Source organism: Pseudopipra pipra, chromosome 1 (assembly GCF_036250125.1).
Source record: "Pseudopipra pipra isolate bDixPip1 chromosome 1, bDixPip1.hap1, whole genome shotgun sequence".
NCBI lineage: Eukaryota > Metazoa > Chordata > Aves > Passeriformes > Pipridae > Pseudopipra > Pseudopipra pipra.
In genome coordinates this window covers 151795381-151816396 of record NC_087549.1, presented here as the reverse complement: position 1 = coordinate 151816396, position 21016 = coordinate 151795381, and the positions used below count along the sequence as shown (strand labels likewise).

The window sequence follows — 21016 nt, the reverse complement described above, 5'->3', positions numbered from 1 at the left end:
TCTCCCAGTGTCTGTTTGGATGCTTATTGCACCATTTGTTATAAACAGTGTTACAGGAACCACAGGGAATGGATGGTCTGATGGATGTCAAGGTACCGTGATCATTGAAATGCACCGCGTAGCACGGGGGGGGGGGGGGGGGAAAGGAGCATATTCTGAGAACACCTTTAAATTGGCAGCTCTGATGCAGTGTTTGTAAACAGTTGGAAGTGAATCACAGATCTGTTCCATTCATAGGCTGCAAAATGCCAGGAGCCCTGGGACCCTGGGAATGGGTGTGAGGTAAATACCTTCTCACGGGCTTAGGTTGGGACCTCAGCAGTCCTGAGGGGACAGCTCTGTGGTTCTGACAGCCTGCATCACTGATAGCTTGGAGACAGGAGCAAGTTTTCAGTGGCTTTCAACTCATAGAGTAGCTTATAACACACTGATCTAAGTACCAAAACCTTCCACTGACCACAGTCTACAAATCAGAACCTTCTCTTCAATTTGTTTTTTTTTTTTTCCCTTTTCTGTTTACACTGACAGGAAACTTATGTAAGAAACTCCCTAACAGATGCTACAACAACGGTAATTAGAGCAAATTTCAATTCTCAGTGGTGAGGCCGTAACACAAATAATAATTACACAGCTCAGCAGATTAAAAAGGGAAGTGGTAAATCCATCATTTTACCTTTAAAGACAGTGCAAAAAAGGAGGCACTCTACAGGTGTGATTCATCTGCTCTGTTTTAAAGGTCTCTTGTGGAGTGCAATGTATGCAAATACAAAGGGAGTCTGGTGGTGACTGTTTCACATTTAGCTCTCTGCAGTGCAGCCTTGTACTTGGGGAGCCTGACCCCACCATTACACCTCCCAGAATGGGTTCAAACACCTCCCAGATCATCACAGCACAGTGCTGCCCAACACTCTGTGCAGGGAGCCTTGGATGAGCCTGGCAAAGAGCCAAAAATCTCACCCTAAGTTCCTCGTTGCGCCCAGGAAAGGAGAAAAGGAAATAAAAATAAGTTCCTCACTAGGACCTTTAATTTTGCATTCCATTTTCATTGCTCTTTTGGAAACATTAACAGCTGTTGGATGTTTTCTGTATAATCTGGTATTTCTAGTAAAATTCTGGGTCTGTTGCAATCAATAGTAAAACCAAGAGGCCATTTTCAGTCAGACTGGAAGTGTAAAATGGGCCTTTTAGGGTGTATCACAACCTTTAAGCCATTATTTGACTCACTGATCTTGTTTTTTTCTCTCTCTTCCTTTCATTTCCAGATAAATTTTGTATTTCTATTTAACATAGTTAGGATTTTAATGACAAAGCTGAGAGCTTCAACCACTTCAGAGACAATACAATACAGGTAAGTGAGCTGGTGCTTCTTGCTGTTCTGGTGTTAACAAAGCACTGCCTTGCTTGTCCTGTCCTTGTCCCATCTTTGTCTTTCCTGGTGCCACTGTTGATGGAGCTCCTACACTGGGCACACAGTGCTTATTTTTGCAGGCTCTCCATAAAATTTTGCCTGCATTTGTTCTGTCCACTCCATTTCAATGTCCAGTCATCACAAACAGCCTTGGTTTACAGGCACAGAGACGTGCACAGCCACAGCCACCACTCTCTTAGCCCTCCAGACTTGCACATGGCCCAACACACACGTGAAATTTCCCCCTTTCAATGAAATCTGAAGGATTTGATCTCATGTGAGGGCAGGAACTTTATCAATTTCTATATGTACACAAGCATGTGCCATCTAGAGTAATGCATCCAGCTCTGGGGTCCCAGCACAGGAAGGACAGGGACCTGTTGGAGCGAGGCCAGAGGAGGCACCAGAATGATTATAGCAATGGAATACCTCTCCTATCAGGAAGGCTAAGAAAATTGGGATTGTTCAGCCTGGAGAAGGCTTTGGGGTGACCTAATTGTGACCTTCCAGCACCTGAAGGGAGCCCAGAAGAAAGACAGAAAGAGAATATTTATTTATTATCAGACTAAACAGTCTAAAAGCAAATTCTCAAAGTCCAAGAGATGCTGAGCACCCTCTTCTTACCGTTTGCATGTAGTGACAGGACAAGGGGGAATGGCTTCAAACTGAAAGAAAGTAGGTTTGGATTGGATATTAGGAAGAAATTCTTTCCTATGAGGGTGTAAGGCCCTGGCACAGGTTACCCAGAGAAGCTCTGGCTGCCCCATCCCTGGAAGTGTTCCATGCTAGGTTGGATGGGGATTGGAGCAAACCAGGATAGCAGAAGGTGTCCCTGCCCACGGCAGGGGGTTGGAACAAGATGGTTACGTTCCCTTCCAACCCAAACCATTCTAGGATTCTGTGATTTTATGATTAATGTGTGCATACAGGCATCTAATGCTCTTTTTAAGGTGTAGGGGATGGGAATCACAGACCTGATCCTCAAGTAATCATTACCTTAATTTGGGGGGGCATTCTCAGGTAAATCAGTTGGCTGACTGCAACCTCACAAGCACTAGTGAGGCAGAAGGAAGGTGGCCTGGCCCCTTCAGGCACCAATGTGGGCTGAGATCAGCCTAAACAGTCTAAAAGAAAATTCTCAGAGACCAAGGGATGCTGAGCACCCTTTTCTTACCATTTGCAGTATCTTTGGAGCATTTACGGACAGGCAGGACTTACACTAGGAAATAGCATAGATTTTGTGGAATAAGATTGGTCTCAATCCTCTAAATCATTTCTGGATAAAATCTCAGTGTACTGAGCTGAGTGGAATCTTGATGTCCTCCAGTCAGTCTGCTCTTGACCTGAGAGGCAGTTTTGCTGCAGTAATGAGTTTTTGTTCTTTTGCCTGATTCCTTCCTTTTACTCCAGTCTGAGTTTTTGGGACAAAGGGGAAGTTAGTGCAGTTGTTCTGATGTTCTTGTTCAGACCCTTCTCTGAGAATTTCCTGAGAAACGAAGGGGAAAATACCCCATTTTCCTGCTCAGACCTCATGCCATAAAATTAAAACTAGCCTGAAAAAGCCCTGATTCAAATATCAGTATATTTCTATCCCCTCTGCAGTTTTCAGGGAGCATTAGGAATACTAGAATCTGAGGCAATCTGAAGTAACTGCCTTTGTTCTCAATCAGATGACAGGGATCTTGTCCTCAGGACAGGCTCTGTGAGGGAATTGTCTTTCTCACAGCCTAAATAGAAACCCTTAGAATTCCAGCAAAGCCTGGGGCAAGCCTTGATGCTCTAAAGCCAAGCACTCCGAACATTTGTTAAGCAGATATTAAACAATGTGGCAGCTGCTTTTAGACTGTCACTCTGTTGCCACACTGGCAGTGTTTCTGTGCTCCCCTGCCTGTCTTTATCTATCTGCTATGGCATTATAAAGAGCTTTACACAGACTTGGCAAAGCTGCAGTCTTTGTGTTTGTACAGAATCTATTACAGCTCTTCTCAGCCAACACCCCAAGACACTATTCTAGTACCAATAATAAGGATTAACCCCTAATAATTCTGTTAATAATCATTTATGCTTTGTTGTACACCACCTGCTTGTTTGTTATTTCTAAGCAGTTGAGTTTAGTGTGCAGGTGTTGCAGAGAGAGGGGGAGAAAGGGTTAACACTCCAAAGAGAATCAAACATAGGGAATAGGGAATAGAGCAGGTCTGTTGGGCACAGAATTCCTGCCCTGGCCAGCAGCTAAATTGTGCACTGATAACATCACCCTGAGGTACAGGAAATCACCCAAAAAACCTGCAGAGAGTCTCCAGGCTTCAGCCTGTTGCAAGACTTATTGCTAGGAGAGGAGCTGAAGGGAAAAGAGAGAAAAAGGGAGAGATATAAATAATGTTCCCATTCATCCCCTGGGGTTCAGAGTGTGGGCACAAACAGCAGGATTCAAAGGCAAAACCTTTCCCAGAACACGTTTGTCCAAGTGGACAGCCACTGGTCAGAAAGGGGAGGCTGTCACTCCTTCCATCCTCCTCCTTCCCACCCCACCACACTTGTCCTTCCTTGTGTTCACTCCTGTGTTGTTTCCTGCCCACAGGAAGGCAGTCAAAGCCACCTTAGTCCTCCTGCCTCTGCTGGGCATCACCTACATGCTTTTCTTTGTCAACCCTGGCGAAGATGACATTTCCCAGATCGTTTTCATCTATTTCAATTCCTTCCTGCAATCTTTTCAGGTAAGAGAGCAAATTAACAGCTGGCATCAGCTGCTGCCAAAGGGATCCTCAGTGCTTTTCAGCTGTGAATCTCATGGGAATGAAGTCTAGGAGGGAAAGACTAGTTGAAAATAGCTCAGCTTAGTTCACACATACACAACAGACATATAAATATGTCATATGGAGTGGAAATCTCCTCTCGGGTGTGTACTGGAGGAATTCATCCCCCTTAATATCAGCACTACGTTCAGTCTACAGCTACAGCTCCTCACCTGGGCTCCATCTAAAGTCAGTGGAGAGATGATATTTCATTTTAACTGCCTGAGAGAGGATGATGAATCACTCTCCCAGGGTACTGCTCTCTTCACAGAGCACACAGTGGGTTGAGACAGATTAGGTGTTGTTAAAACAAAGGGAAACAACACCTACCTCTTTGACTTGTGAGATGAAGACTTTGGCTGTATTGCCCAGCCTCTCACTCCAGCTGTCCTGCAATGGTGCATTCACTCAGCCATCAGAACATATGTCCTATCTCCTCCCTCCCCTGAATTCAACAGGAGTTCTACCAGGATGTAAAAGGCAGGGGAATGTGAATAATTGCCCCAGCTTTCTGAATTTGGCACAAAACCAAAAGCAACTGAAGACCTTGGATGATCTTTAGCCCCACATTTCTGCCCAGGTGTGTCCTACAGCTTTACTTCTGCTTAAAGACCTTTCAGAACTAGGATGGAAACATGTTTGACATTGATATTTTACCTCCTATGTGCAGGAACGAGCACCCTGATACCCAGGGGTGTCAATACAAACACGCAGCTGTCAAGCCAAATCTAGGGTTATGGATTATAAAAGTTATGAGGTTTGGGTTACTGTTTTTACTGATTGCACATTTATCTTGGACACACAGGCAATCTCCCCAGAAATCACAACTGAATAACCAAAATGAAAAATGTCACTTTTAATCTGTGAAGAAAGGAACCTCAGCCTTTTACAGTGAACTAATCCACACGTTTCATTCCCTAAAATTGATTTTACTTTTCATCTGCTGACACTCAGTGTCTCAAAAAGTGCTGCACTGCTTGTTTTCTTGTTAGTGTTATGAAGATGTATGTAAGAAAGAAAGCACAGGGAATCTCTCCTTTATGGTGACAATTATTACAGTCCATTGCTAAAACCAAAAATGGGAAGGATTCCACTCACAGGAATTCTGATCTTTGCAGTCCTTACAGGGGTCTAGTCACTGCTGTCAATAAATTCCACAGAGCCCTTCAGCTCAGGGGAATTTAAGCAACCTGATGATAAACCTGCCCACACAAGACCATCTAAAGCCATTTGACACCCTCTGTGAGTGCCTGAGACACCCACACAGAGCTGTCAGACATGACATAGCACCTGTGAGGGGTCTGGGCCATTTTGGGAGGCAGCTGGATGCTGTAGATATGCTTTAGTGGCAATCCTCTCTATCAGTGGAAGTGTTAAAATATTTGCCTAATAATTGACTGCTTTCTGTTCTTTCCAGGGTTTCTTTGTGTCAGTATTTTACTGCTTCCTGAATGGTGAGGTAAGTAATTAATCCTTGGGAGGCAGAACTTACTTGAATGCCTGATTACAGAGACATGAGATGTTTTTACATGGGGTCACAGTTCCATCAGTCTGTAGAAGACTGTTACTGTGCACCTGAATTTCCCAGCCCTCTTTGTGGATGTCCTTTGTTCTCAAAGCTCTATCAAATTTGGGTTATTACCTGAAAGGTCAGGGCAGAGGAAGACAAGCCTTCTCAGATTACAATTTCTTTGAAGTTCCTTATTAATTAAAAATATGATTTCTGGGCATACCTAATTACCTCTGAGCTGGGCTCTTGCTAAGGATACGCTGCAGGTGACCTATTTTTAAAATAGGATTGCCATGCTGAGCTGAGGGAGTTAGTTTTTCCGTGTGGATTTCTGTCTCTGAGTGATCAATGCCTGTTGCATTCAGAAAAGAGGGCTGGGGGCAGATTGATGGTGTTCCTCAGAATTAATTTTAGGTACAGCCACTCAAGCAAGAAATGTTTCATTAATATCCAGTGTTTGACTTCCACCCCAAAGTGTGATTTATTTTTACCCCTGTTTACACTGCCACTGTCTCATGTACCTGCATTTAAGTGTGTCATCTTTGTCCAGTTAAAATTTGTGTTTCTGCAGAAATTATTTCCATGTCTTCATTATTCCTGCTCTATTGGTATATATATTTTGCTGTTGCTGGTTCTTAATATCATTGTGGGTTATGAGAAAGAATGGGCTTGGCTTCTCATCCTGCTGCTCTGCAACGTCTTCTGTACTTCAGACAATGAAGCACCAGTATTTTATTTTATTTTAGTGATTTCCCCTCTTCCTCATTAATTCTGAGGTGGTGTTAACAAGAAGTAGCACGGCTTTCTCAGGTTAGGCATGTGCCACTTTTATATGCTGGCAGCAGAGTGTTCTTAGTACTCTTCCCAACTTTCCTTCCATAAATTCTCATCACTCCATTTTAAATAGAGGGTTTAAACCTTCCCCCAAAAGTGCAGACACCTGAACTGTAGAACCACAGTTACCACAGCTGTGCCAGGGAGGTTTAGGTTGGACATTAGGAAAAAGTTCTTCCCCCAGAGGGTGGTTGGGCACTGAACAGGCTCCCCAGGGCAGTGGGCACAGCACCAAGGCTGCCAGAGCTCAAGGAGGGTTTGGACAACACTCTCAGCCATGTGGTGAGATTGTTGGGATGTCCTGTGCAGGGCCAGGAGTTGGACTCAATGATCCTTGTCAGTCCCTTCCAACTCAGAATATTCTGTGATTCTCCAAACCTTGCCATATACCTGGGTTGCTTGTGGCTGTGCTTATATTTTTGTGAGCTGCTGTGCTGCACCATCTGATAAGGTTTAAGGCACCAGAAGTCCCTTCAGTTCTACTTGTCACATTCATCAGGTTTACACTGTAAATGCAGAAGGAGGACCTCCCATGTAGACAGTAGGCCTTTTTTATGTCTTTTTTTTTTCACTGGTGTCACAGGGAACATGAGGGGCTGGAACCCAGGCTGTGATTTCATAACCCATCAGGACTTTCTATCAATCCAGTGCACTTCCATTTTGTGCACTTGGACTAGGATCAGCTGGCTGTTCCCACCAGGTTTTCAGGGTTTTTTTGGCTGTTCTGGCATTCTTTCAGCTGTCTTTAGTGGGAGAAATATCCCCTTCACTGCAGCAGTCTGAAGTTGTCTGTCCAAAGCCATGAGCCAACTTCCCGTCTCCTGTAACTTAAATGAGTTCAGACATAATCAAGCTTGTCAAAGGCAGGATGAATCGACTCATGTACTTCTGTGCCTTGATAACAATCTACTAGCAGATCTGGAATGATTCCATAACTGATTTTCCAGCTATATCACTCTATTTTGGTGGGAATGGGCATTTCTGCAGGAGTCAGTCCAAGACACCCAACTTTGGTGACGTAGGTGGTCTTGATTTATTTCCCTAAACACAGATATATAATAAGTTTGAGAGGCTGTAGACTATCTGAGGCATCCACATGGGTCTTACCAAGTGATGCAGGGTCTAGAGAAGATTCACATCTGACTGGGAAATGGGAAGCCAAATGGGATATAATGGGGCTCACCAAATGGCTTTCTATATCACAAATTCAAGCCAGTAGATATAACCTTTTTGTCATCAGCTTGGCCTGCTCACCTGAACTTTAGTCTTCACTGACAGTATGGACTATATCCACTTTTGCCTACACACTCTATTCACATGTAGACACCCAAAACCAGCTTAATTTGTGAGTGAAATCTTCCCTGCAGCCACATGTTTGCAATGTGCAACTCCTACTTGACTGACTAAACCATGGCAACCCTGTAACTACTTCTTTGAGGTGCAACACTAAGTCCAAACCCTCCAAATTTTGCAGCATTATTTGTTTCAAAACTGTGAAAGCACTTTGGGATGGGCTTAATGTAGCGTGGAAATGTTTATTTTTGAAGTATCATAAAGCTTTAAAGGGCGAAATTTCCTGCTCTGTTCCAGCCTCAGCTTTGCACAGCATATAAAAAAGTAGCAAATTCCGTGAATTTTCAGAGCATCCTGGGTTTGTGATCATATTGTCCAGAAAACAAATTTGCATCTTACAGTACACTATTGTAAAAGCTCAGCTGCCCTCAGACAGGCATCTCTACTGGAAGTGGTGATGAAGGTAATGCCACCCAATCCCCACTAGGTACCAGATTTTGCTCTGAAAGAGGAAAATGACCTGTGAGGAGCAGCCTTTCAGCAGCCTGAAATCTGTATAAATTACTGAAGCCTTGTTATTATCTCTTCAGTGAGATATCCCTGATATTCCTGTCTCTGTCATAGATGGGCTGATGACTTCCTATCTCAGAAGGTTTTAAATATTTGAAGTTTCCCAGTTATGACAGAGTTGGGTTCTTTAAATGCATGTAATAGTCTTTATCAGGTTACTCATCCCCAACAGTGCCAGGCCTGCTCTGAATGATGACACAGGGAAAACCACTAAAAAATCCATCTGTTTAAAGCTTTAATAATGCTGTCATCTCAGCTGCATCTCTACCATCCCATATTTGATACACATGCCACTGGGTGCTTACAAACTGCCAATAGCTGTCTGCAGCAGAGTTCAGAAATTATGGATTGCCTTCAAAAAACACATGTCCTTCATAAGAACTTCAATTAGTGCTTCGTGTCTGGGAGAGTGAATTACTTCAGCTTTTCTCAAAGGCAGACTTGGCCCTTCGCAATTTACGTATTTCCTTTTGCTGTGGGACTAAAGCTGCTGCTTTTGGTGGAGGACAGAGGAAACACCATTGTGGGTCTGCCCAAGTGTGAAGGAATGGCTGTAGAGATGTTCTACTCACTAGGTAGCCACAGAAAAAAATCCTGCATAACCTGGTTAGACTACTGGTTTGGTGTTCTTTTTCTTAGGCTCGATGTGTCATTGTGCTGAGTTTTCTCAGTAGGACACAAGCATTTACAAGCCAGATCCTGCATGTGCTTTCTGTGTCTAGAAATCACAACTAAGGGCTGGAAGTAATTTTGAGAATGAAGGAGAATAACAGGACATAGAGGAACTCCTGTAGGAGCAGAGATGATGTTGTTTTTATTGAGGGACCCATGCAAAATTTCTTCCCTTTCAGAACTGGAATTGGGTGCAGCCTTTGCATAGTTGTGCTGGATTTTAATGTTCTCAGAATAAGGAGAAGCTACAATTAAACCCAGCCTTTCTTGAGGAAAGGCAATTGTGCAATTAATTTATTGCCTGTGTTTTTGAAGTGCACATGCACATTGCAGTGAAGTTTATTAAATGTTAAGAGACTATTTCCCAATCTGTTTGGTGTGAAAATCACTTGGTTTGGGTACAAGAGTAGCATTAACAGCAGTTACTGGAATCTGAGCAAATGGCAGAAATACTACCTAAGGCAGCATTTTGATAGAGTCACAGGAAACAGAATTGTGTGTCATGACAAACCTGCATGAAGTAAAGAAAAAAGGAAAGAGGAAATAATGAGGAAAATTCTACTGGCTTCTGATAGCTTTATGTTGTACCTGTCAGTGAAGTTCCACAATATCTGAGCATCTCAGTCTGTGTAGCTTCAAAACTTCTGTACAACTACAATTGCGTTTAAAGGTCAAAATCAACTTCTTAAAAACACTCGGAATGTAAGACTCTGTTCCTAACAAGAGTTTGCCTACAGAGTTGGCAAGAGTTGGACTTGATGATCCTTATAGGTCCCTTCCTGAGAAGGTCCTCCCTGAGCCTCGTTTTTTCCAGCTGAGCCCCCTCAGCTGCTCCTCATCAGACCCTTCACCAGCTTTGTTGCCCTCCCCTCTTTCCAAGCCAACACCTTACACACAAATTTTTGCAGTGAACCTGGGGAGAAGAAGCAGTTTGGATACAAACTTTACAGTTCTGTATGGTTTTTTTGCATCTGAAAGGTTCTGAAGCTGTTTTGGACAAACTGTGTGTGCCAGGGATGGGCACGAGAGGCTGTTGGCACTTGCTTCATTAATTTGTCTAGAGACTTTATGGAAAAATAGTTGTATTTTTTTGGACACAGACAAAATCTACAAGCACTGGAGGGCAAAACTATGCAAATTTCATTTAGTCCAACTGGAAAAGATCATCTCAGGACTTCCAAGAAAATTGATGGTGAGAGGTTTCTGGGAATTTAAGATGTTATTTAAACAGGCATAATGAAAAATATGTATGCATTTGTGTTGGATGCCACTTCAAAAGGATGAATTCATTCAAAAGAATGAATGTGAACTTCTTTTTCAATGACTGCAAAAATCAAGGTGCTCCTCAAAATTTTTTGTATATCAACTCAGAGGTCACAAGATTGAATTTAGTTTCAGGTAATGCTGGATTTAAAAATAAAAAAAAGAAAAAAAAGAAGTTTAAGATGGAGTTTTTTACATCAAGGCTAGATAGAATTTAAAAAGCGTGTAGTCGTGGAACAAGGAGGAATGGCTTCAAATGGAAAGAGGGCAGATTTAGATGAGATATTAGGAAGAAATTCTTCCCTGTTAGAGTGGTGGGGCCCTGGCACAGGTTGCCCAGAGAAGCTGTGGCTGCCCCATCCCTGGCAGTGTCCAGGACCAGGTTGGACAGGACTTGGAGCAACCTGGGCTAGTGGAAGGTGTCCCTGCCCATGGCAGTGGGTTGGAACGAGATGATTTTTAAGGTCCCTTCCAACCCAGGCCATGAGATGATTCTGTGATTGCACAAGTGGCTTGAAGCTGTGCTGAAGGAATGCATTCCCAAAAAAACTCCTGTTTAGTATGCACCTTCTGCTCACACTCAGATGGGTACAGCAATCCCAGCATTTCTCTTCTGTCTTTGACTGATCCCAAATAAAACACCTTTAAAGGAAGATGGATCTTCCCACCAGTTCCCTTTCCGGTGTTGTATCTACCTTGTCAGCCAGACCTTCTTGCAAGTGATGGTTTTCTCCTGAGGGAAAGTAAAATATTTCAGAGAGAGAGGGAAGGAGTGCATTTGTAGTGGTTCATATTCCAAGTACAGCCTGTTCCAATACTTAACTACCCTTTTATTGAAGAAATTCCTCCTGATGTCCAACCCGAACGTCCCCTGGCGCAGCTTGAGGCCGTTTCCCCTTGTTCTGTCAGTAATTGCCTGTGGGAAGAGACCGACCCCAACCTTGATAAAACCTCCTTTCGCACAGCTGTGGAGAGTGACAAGGTCCCCTCTGGGCCTCCTTTTCTCCAGGCTGAATCCCTGCAGCTCCCTAAGCTGCTCCTCATAGGACTTGGTCTCCAGAACCCTCAGCAGCTTCATTGCCCAAACATCTTCCTGTACAGCTGTTTGTTGGAGCCTGGAGGGGAGAAGGTCAGATCCCAGATGCTGCAGCATCTCCCAGAAAAGGAAACAAAATATTTCCATCCAGGTGAACTTCCAGAGGAACAAGAACTTCAGTGATAGGGCTGCTCCACTCCTGCTACCTCAGTAAAGACATGATGGAAACAGGAGGATAACGGAGGAATAAGAATCCCTGTCTCCAGAGAACACTTATCCTTGTTATCAGGTGCTTTATGCCATTTCCAATAACCACCAGATGCCTCAGAGAGTTCTATAATCCTTGGAAACCTTACCAACCATAGTGGGAGATCATAACACAGCCACCCCATTACAGGGGCTTGTGAATGAAGGCAATGGTGTTTAATCACAACCTACATTTATAAAGTGGTTGTGCTTGATGTGGGGCTACACAAAGAAATTTAATGCAGGAAACAAGGGGAATCCTGCTCAAATATGGCAAAAAAAAATCACAGTGAGGATGTTTAAGCACTAGAAGAGAGGTTTGAAGGTGTTTTGAGATCTCTGTCCTTGTTTGTACTCAAAATAACTGGATAAGATCCTGACCTAATTTCAAAGCTGGGTAGAATTTGTTTGTTGGACTTGCTCTGACTATGGCATTGGACCAGAGGCCTTCCCAGGTCCCTTCCAACCTTAATTATCCTGTAATTCACAAATCCTATATCCATAATAAGATGGCTGTCCTTCATTTCTAACCATGTCCTGGAGGGGTACATATCTAACAAGGCCTTTGTCTGAAATCATCCTGCAAAACATGAATTCTTATCTCAAGCAGGGCTCAGATTCTGGTATTGTCTGTTTAATATCAATAATCATCTACGAATTAACATTTAAAATGGAAAACAATTAGCTGACTTGGAAACCATCATCAGAGAGGAATAGATCAGGTGCCACTGTAAATTATTCTCACAACAAGGTGCAAGGCAAGGATAAATATGTCTAATTTTTTTGCTCGGTGACCCTTTACCCAAGCACCATCTGTCTCTCAAAACCTATTAAGCTCAAAGTGGCTTACTTTGATCTGATCATCTTGGGAGGGTATTCATTAGAATTGCCAGCTCTGAATCAACACTGGAATGATTAGTCATTCACCTGCCCATCCATCCAAGCAGACCTCACATTAATCATCCCGAGCCCAAAGGACATGCATTAAGCATTCCTTAAAATCTCTGAATAAATATGAATATGGAGGTGGACTAGAGGGCTAAAGTTTAATTCCATCTGGGCTGAGGGTTCTTCCCCACCCCGTCTTCCTTTCCACCACACCACTGCTGTTGTGAACATGATTCCAGAGCACTCCTCAACAAAATCAGAGGTGGGCTGGTTGCATCCATGGCCCCCCTCCCTCATGATTAGTTCTGGTCCTTTGTGGCCCAGAAGAAAAGAGCAGCATTTTCTTCCACCAAAAAAAAAATATGTGGCAAATGTTTATAACTAGTTGGAATTGTTCTAGCTTCTCAAACAGTTATATTGGATAACTAAATTGCACTGTTGAGATCTTCGAAATAAACTTTTAACATCCCAGCCTGGCAGGTGCTGGAAAACTCTCCTCCTGTTACCAGGTTGTATGGAATTGCTGCCAAAGACTCTGGAAAAAAAAAAAAAAAGGAATTGCAAACCAATTAAGCAGGATAATATTTTTAGGGAGAAAAAGAAACTTAACAATGTTACATAAATAGTGGTGAGATTTAGGCTGGCTGGGGAAAAACCAACAACAAACAAAACCTAAAAACCAACAAACAAAACAAAACAAAAACCCCCAAACAGACAAAAAACAAACAAACAAACAAAAATCAAACAGCAAAAAAACCCAAACACCCATTAAAAAGGTTCTACCTGATCTTCATTTTTGTTTCCTTTGAGCCTTGCAGATTGTTTTGACTGCTTCCCTTCCTGACCTTAGGGGGATTAAATACTGATAATGGCATCTTTATGGAGATGTTTAGTTCAGTATTTTTTGGTCTAATGGTAACATGAGCTTCTTTGCCCTGAGAGGTTGGGTCTAGGGGGGCCTTGTGAAGCCATTCCAGTAGGGTCAGAGGGGACAGTAGGACATAGGTGTCATTGCTCAGTGATGTACTTTATTTAAAAATATATATATAAAGACACTCCTATCTCTCTGAGAGCATTAGCACTGCTGTTTAAAGATGTTTAAAGTCCAAAATTATTCTCCAGTTACCTCCAACTGCAGCACAAGGGTCTGAAACATGGCACAAAACGCTTAAGTGTGGGTGGAACTTGACGAATTCACCACTGAAACCTGTTTTCATAAAGCAAAAATCAGCCTGTTTCAAAGGCCCTTGAGGTGTAAAAATCTTAATTTATTTCATTTGCCTTCAGATCGGGTTTTCTGGGAATAAAAACTTGCACTTGAGCATGGCAAGAACTTAATTTGGGTTATGCAGTCACCGACTGCTGAACACCAGGATTATCCTATAGTCAGAGAGTACCTGTTGTCCCTCTACCTTGCACTTGTCAACACTTCCAGGTGTCCCTGGGGACAGAGGATGGTGCATCCCAACAGTCTTAATTCCAGCTTCTGCTACCATGACAGCTCCTTTATTCCAGATCTTCTTATCAGGCACCTACAATACTATTATGTTTTAGTGTTATTATGTCAAGCCCCAAGTGAATGGGCCCCTTTAGATGGATCAAACCTTCTTCTTCTCTGCCAATGAGACATGATATTTTTCTTCCAAAAACTTATTTTTAATGTCACTGAAGAGCCTTTCTAATAGATGGCTGCAAGAAATTAGCCAGAAGCCAGTGTCTGGCATAGGTAATAGCAGTAAAAAACTGATGTCTATTTTATCAAAAGCAAACCTTCTCTGAATGTTTTCATCCTTCTCTCCATCTCTATCAGTCTTGTTGTTATTCTGCTGAGGAGGAGGAGGAGGAGGAGAGGCTTTCAACAATATTTTTTATCAGATGTGTTTTTTAGTGATTTTTCAGATGTGATCTAATGGTTTGACAAGTCCTGGGTTAGGTGATCCAATCAGGAGAGGAAAAACTATCACCCACTGATTTATTTCCATCCCATTATCCAAATCCTTTCTCCTGACTGTTCTAAAGCAGTGCCCACACTCTGTAGGCACAAATACATTGGCAAATCTGATTTGACCACATGCTCAGGAACTGTAATTATTCACAGTACACAAAGCACAAAGAGCTGGAAAGGGTAATTCTGAAAGAGGAAAATTTGCAAGAAAAAGACAGGTCAGGGATCAACACAGAGACCTGAGCTCTCTCCTCAGATAATCATGGTCCTCTCAAGCAACTACAGTTCCATAGGGGTGAGGCTGATAATTTGTGTTCCAGAACCCCTTTGTTAAGCTCTAAGCACTGATGGCAGTCTGTAGCATCTTTGGGCTATTACAGGCAAGTGCTGGTAATTTTAGGTTATAAATGTGCTAATGCTGACTCTAGGGCATAGTCCTGACTCTACCAATGCTTAATGACTTACTGAATTAATCTCTTATGGAGATTAACAACCACGTTTGAATTTTACTTTCTCTTTTTCTATTACTCTTCCACTGTGTGATAGCTTTTTCAGTGTCCTTTCTTTTTTTTTTTTTAATTATAGTAGTCACAGCCAGTTTTCCTTTTTCTTTTCTGACCTAAAGTTAAGCTAACATTTTGATTCTGACTTCAATTGTAAGAGATAAATTTTAGCTTAACCTTTTCTGCTTGCACTCTGGTCACATCCCAATTGCAGTGAATTATTCTGTCACTAAGAAATGCTTTGCCCTCACCCCTCTAAGTGCAGTCTATTTCCATGTGCCCAGTCCATTGGGAAAGGCTCCAGCTGCACAAGAAGGCAGAATTTTTGCTACTACTTTTTATCCTGTCTCAAACCATATCATAAAAGCCATTTGGACAACTCCTTGTTTAGACTGCACATCTTCATCTCCAGGTGACTTTTTTTTTACTTGATTGGCTTGATTTGAAGCACAAATGACAAATCTAATCTGGCTTCACTGGCTGAGTAAGTATCTCTTCACACTAGTTGCTGAGAAAAACCAAATTTCACTCCAGAATAAAGAAGGAAAATTTTCTCTAACAATATCTCAGCATTTGGTGACGTCTGGAGAGAAATGAGCATTCGAGAGGCAACATCCCTCTGCATTTCAGGTCCCGTGTTCTTTGTGGGGTGATTTCTCATGACAGTGCTCTGACAATTTACGTTACTTATGCCCTTTGTCTTAGGTGCCCAACATTTATTTAAACTGGTTTTTTACCCAGAGGAGCAAGAGAGAGAAAGGACTAATTAATTGCACATGTATAAGTCATATCCTCGGTGGGTCTGTCTCTCTTTCACCATTGCCTATATTGGAAACGTAAAAAATGGATACAGTAATTGGATGGGGCTTGGAGCAACCTGATCTAGTGGAAGTTGTCCCTGTCTGTGATGGGATTGGAACTAGATGATCTTTAAGGTCCCTTCCAACCCAAACCATTCCAGGATTCTGTGATAACTGGCCAAAACTAGGCATCAGTCTTTCAGATGAGGTGCAACCTCCCCTCACATGTTCTCTGGCACATGGATTTGCCTTTGGGTGTATATTATATCCTCCCTTACATCCAGAATCAGAAATAAGTATCCCTTTTCCCTCCAGGTAGAACCACAGTAGGTTTACAAATAGTGAGCTTCCAGAAAATGCAACACATTTCCCACTGTTGCTCATGTTTTCACAGGAGGGTTCAGTGATCCAGTGAGATTTGATGAGACAGGGAAGGTCAGCAGTCCAGGCTGTAGCCCAATGTGACTGAGTCAGTCCATTCTGACTCTGCCTGTCTCATTTAAGTGTCTCATTCAACTCATTTTGTAAACTGAGCAAACCCCATCCTGAAACTAGTGAGGGTATGCTGTAGCCACTACTTCATAATGAGAGGCTCTCCCAGAAACCCCCTGCACTGTTATTTAAACACATTGTTCTCATTCTCATCTCAAAATCATTTGTGATGATCATGCTCTTCCTGGCAGTGCTGTCTTTTAATTTTAGTTCCTCTTTCATTAGATGTTCTCTCTTCTTTCTCCAGTCCTATTCCTTCATATTGTTTGTTTTATTAGGTTGTGTCTGACCCCTATTAAGTTTGTTATTATTTTATATTGAAACAAATCATTGATTCAAAATCAAAAGAAAAAAACCCAGTGGGCCACTCTCCTCACCTTACTCTAAACATCTGCACCTACTTGTCTTGAATCACAGAATCAATTAGGTTGGAAAAGACCTCTGAGACCATCGAGTCCAACCTATGATCTTGTCAACTAGACCATGGCACTGGCACGGGTCACAGACAGTTGAGGTAACAAGCAAAGAAAGAAATCCTTGGGTCCAATGTGCCCAGTCCCTGACTTCTATAAGGGCTCTAACAGAAAAGTCACATTTCCAGGTTCAGGATTCCCCTGACAAGGCACCACAGAGGGCAATATTTCCAGACTGGTACTCACAAGCCCTCAATGGGGTGTGTTCATGGACAAAGCTGGTGTTAAAAGGGGACTCTTTGGTGCCAGACCACAGCACTGCAGTGTTTCTAAGCAGCAGCGCTCCAGACCACAGGTCTGTCCAAGTCCCTGAAAGCCCACCTAGCAATGGGAGGATTGAAACCATCTGAGAGCAGGAGTGTGGTTTGCCCCTTTCTCTGCCCTCCTTGTGAACTGTTGTAGGTTTTAACCATCAGGCCTTCATCCTGTTCATGTAGGACACCTGACACTGACAGTGTGTGGTTTGGGGTGGGAAATACCTTTGCTGGTTGAGCTCTTCAACGTGTTTGAGCACCCTTGGACAGCATGTTGAGTGTGGTTTGAAGTGAGGTTGGGGAGTGTGTTCCTCATCTTTTGAGCAGATCTCACAGTGCACCTGAAGACAATCCCCAAGCTTTAAAATAAATGGAGAAAAGCAGTGGCTGTGCAGCTTTGGGCAATTTTCTTTTTGACTCCATCTCCCCTGCAGTCCCAGTGGTGGTGACAGATACACCCAGGATGGCTTTGATTGACCTCCCTCAGGTGCTGATAGCTGAGAACCTGCCCCAGCATGGTTTTCACACAGACTGTGCAAGCTCAGCCCAGGCCTTGCACGGTTACCATGGCAGCTGATCCAGGTTGAGGTCTCCTCTACAACAGCATCACTGCTATTAATACCCAAACCTTACGCTGTTGGTGGTAAAACAGGGCTAAGAGCAGTCCTTTACTCTAGAGGGATGCAGTGAAGATAAGTACATTAAAGACTGAAAAATATTCAGGCTTAGATGTCAGTATTCTCTGTATTTAGCTAAATTTATAATCTAGACATCTCAAGTTGAGCTAGTTGTCTAGACTCATTTTATAAGTAATTAAAGGATATAGGTATTTTTCATCTGACCACAATATCTGGCTTATTTTGGGCAACTGCTTTAGGAGGAGATGAATCATACCCTTTGACATACTGACTGGTTGTCTCTTGGTCAGGAACAGAGCTGTGGGTCAAGAGTTGAGATGTAATGTCTACATTATATTATTTATAACCCCATCTTCTAAACAAATGTGATTTTGGCAAAGGAGGCCCTGTCTTGATATAGAGGTTGTATGTAAAAATGCTCTTTTTTGAAAGTTCACTGGATTTCAGGTTGGCAGCAGAATGTAAATATCTTTTCCAAGTGTCATGAGTACATCAGACTCATTGACTGTCCAAGAAGCTGGGCCCAGATTCATCTCCCCTAATTTTGTAGGCTTACTTAGCTGCCTAGGTTAGGGGTCTTAATTGTTTTCCTCTCTACAGTAAGCAGAGACCAGCAAGAATATTCAGAAATTAGTTTAAGTGCTTCATTCCAGGTTATGACTTTGAGTCTTCTCTGCCAGGGATTTGGTCGTGGTCTAAATTAGGAATACCTCAAGCCTTTCCTCCCGCTGTGTTTGAGGCTAGGACTCCTTCTTCCTGTTCTTCTCTTGCTTATATAAGTATATATTTGAGCTAAAGTTTCTGGGCTCTCCCTGTGCTCCATGTAAAAAAATATGCACTTAAGTTGAGGATTAATCTTGCCCATTTGTCAGCACTTGCTTGAGGATGACCTTCTGTTGACTGCAGAGCAGCTCTGCCCTGCCTGCACAAGATGCTCACGGGGCTGAGTCAGGTGTGTCTGTGCTGTAGAACCAGTGCACAGTCAGATCACCTGTGATTCTTCAGACACAAGGGAAGCAGGGGCAGCTGTAGCCCCTGTGACAGTGCTCTCTGAGACCTCCATCAGCTCTCAGAGAGGCCTTAGGTGCACCATCCTTTGGGTGCTTCCGTCTCAAGGGCTTGATTCCGCTGATTCAGTTTAGGCCTTTATTGCCATTTGAAATGCTCTGGGGTGTTTAAGACATCAGATATGAGACATATGTGAAAGTCATGTTTTTCCCGAAGTACCCAAGAGAGATATCAATGAACTAGACACCCCTGTTTAGGCATCTGAATCAATGCCTGCATGTTTCAGTGCCCTGGCACACATCATCTCTTGTCCCAGCTGAAACGGGAGGCCAGGCCCAAAAGAGTTAACTGAGAAATTTGGGCCTGCTAACAAGCTGTGAACATCTAAACGATCTGTACTCGTTCTGTCCTACCTACTGGACCAAAACCTAAAAGAATGGTAAAAGAAACATAGAATAGGCCTGGAGGTAATAAATTAAGATGCAGTAAGATGAAGTAGAGATTTGAATAGAAGAGACAGGCCTGGGGCCAAGGCCTTCTCCAAGCTTCAGTGAGCGGGTCGAGAACAATAGAAGAGAAGGGAGATCAAGCCGAGGAAGATGAGAATTAGCCCCCAGACCCATGGGAGGAAGAATGGATCTTCCACCAAAATTGAGGGCCAAGAGAAGCACCACCTGTTATTAATATGTATAGATAGTTGTTGTAATCACATGAATATGCACGTAATCATATATGAAAATTGTATAAAAACTGCTGATTTTGGTGTGAAGCCTTCGAGCAAGTTTGTCCAGCAATAGATGGCTTACTCCCAGAGCTGTCAATAAATACCTTTGCTGCTCAAAGATCAAAAGTCTCTGGGCAGTTTATTATACCAGATTTTTCAGGTTCACGGCGCTGTCCAGCGTCCCTTCACAGAGGGCACCTGAGTATTCCAAGTATTCACTTTCTTTCCTCTTTCTTCCGCCAGGTCCGTTCTGCTGCCAGGAAGAGGTGGCACCGCTGGCAGGACCATCACTCCCTCCGAGTGCGTGTGGCGCGTGCCATGTCCATCCCCACCTCTCCCACACGGATCAGCTTCCACAGCATCAAACAGACCGCGGCCGTGTGACCCGCCCCGCACAGACCCGCACCACCCGGTGGCCTTCGGAGATCTTCACTCTTCCCAAGCCCCTTTCTGCAAACTTTCTTCCTTTGTCCTCGCTGATCTCCTTTCGGTGAGGTGCCCGGCATATTCCTGTGGACTCTCATCTCCCGTATCCGTGATGCTGCTTTTAAGGCAACCAGGCAAAAGCCTCTTGGAGTCGGTGGTGGTAAAACAGATTCAAAGAAGAAACAGGTTCAACCCTGACTGCACTTTGTGGAAGTTCACAATGCAAAGTCTGAAACAGAACACTGGCAGGAACAATCAATTTTTTCTCCTTTTTTTTTTTTTTTTTTTGTGCTGAACAAAGACTGTTTTTAACATACTGCCCATCTCACCCTGTACATTGATTCCCAATGATTTCAACAGTTTGGTGTATAATAGCCCACCCCTTTTCTTGTTTCTTTGTAAAAAGTTTCTTCTCTGCAGAACTGTCGTCTGAGAACTTGTGGCAGCACAAAAAGAGCGTCTGGAAGGTGGTGTGAAAAATCCGAATTTATCTACTTTCCCCATTCCTCCCTTTGGTAGACTGGGAGTTGTCAGGGCATCATTGGACTGTTAAACACGGGGCACTTTGCCTTGCAAGCACTGTGTCCTGTGCACACACAGATTTTGCAAAGGACAGCAATAGCTCTAAGTGCTCTACAAAATATCCTTATTCCTCTTAGCCCCACGCTTTTGGCACAATGTAAGTAGCCTTTGGGAAGTCTCTGGTTTTTTTTCAGCTCAGAGGATCGGGGTGGGGAAGGAAAACAGAACGTCTTTTCTGGGTTTAAAAAATACAAAAGGGAAGCACTGTAAAAATAGTAATGAGAAGAGGATGTTTGCATTATGAGGATAGTGCTACATACTGCACAGAGATACCTACTGAGCATTTTGAACTAGAGCAAATGTATCTACCAGGCTTTTTATGTGATGTTCAAAAATACTGTATATTTTCAATAATAAACACTACTCTGGGTTGGTTTCAATAAAACCAGGCATCGTTTTCTTTATGCTGGAAAGGAAGAGGACATCTGTCTTGACAGTGGTTTTGTATCTAAGATCAGGGAAGGAAAACCTGTTTGATAAGGAGCCAAGAAGAAGAACCACCTCATGGTAAAATCTGAGCAAGAGGATGTTTAAATGCAGGAAGAATTGCCTCCCTTCTGAGCTCGTGGTGTTACACTGGATCCCTGTCCCTCTGTGCTCCTCTTCCTTCTATTGGGCTTTGCAACAGCAGGAAGAAAAAAGCAAGTTGTTTAATA

General features: G+C 43.0%; 1 protein-coding gene across 4 annotated transcripts in view; it reads left to right on the top strand.

The window, feature by feature from the left end:
- Positions 1–20745, top strand: part of CRHR2 (corticotropin releasing hormone receptor 2) — a 142844-nt gene extending 122099 nt beyond the window's left edge. For all 4 annotated transcript variants that reach the window (XM_064639279.1, XM_064639293.1, XM_064639287.1 and 1 more), the window contains 4 exons: positions 1263–1348; positions 3990–4125; positions 5621–5662; positions 19596–20745. In XM_064639279.1, coding sequence (XP_064495349.1) covers positions 1263–1348; positions 3990–4125; positions 5621–5662; positions 19596–19736 — 405 coding nt within the window. In that variant the 3' untranslated portion in view covers positions 19737–20745. The remainder of the gene's footprint in view (positions 1–1262; positions 1349–3989; positions 4126–5620; positions 5663–19595) is intronic.
- The last annotated feature ends 271 nt before the right edge of the window (positions 20746–21016 follow it).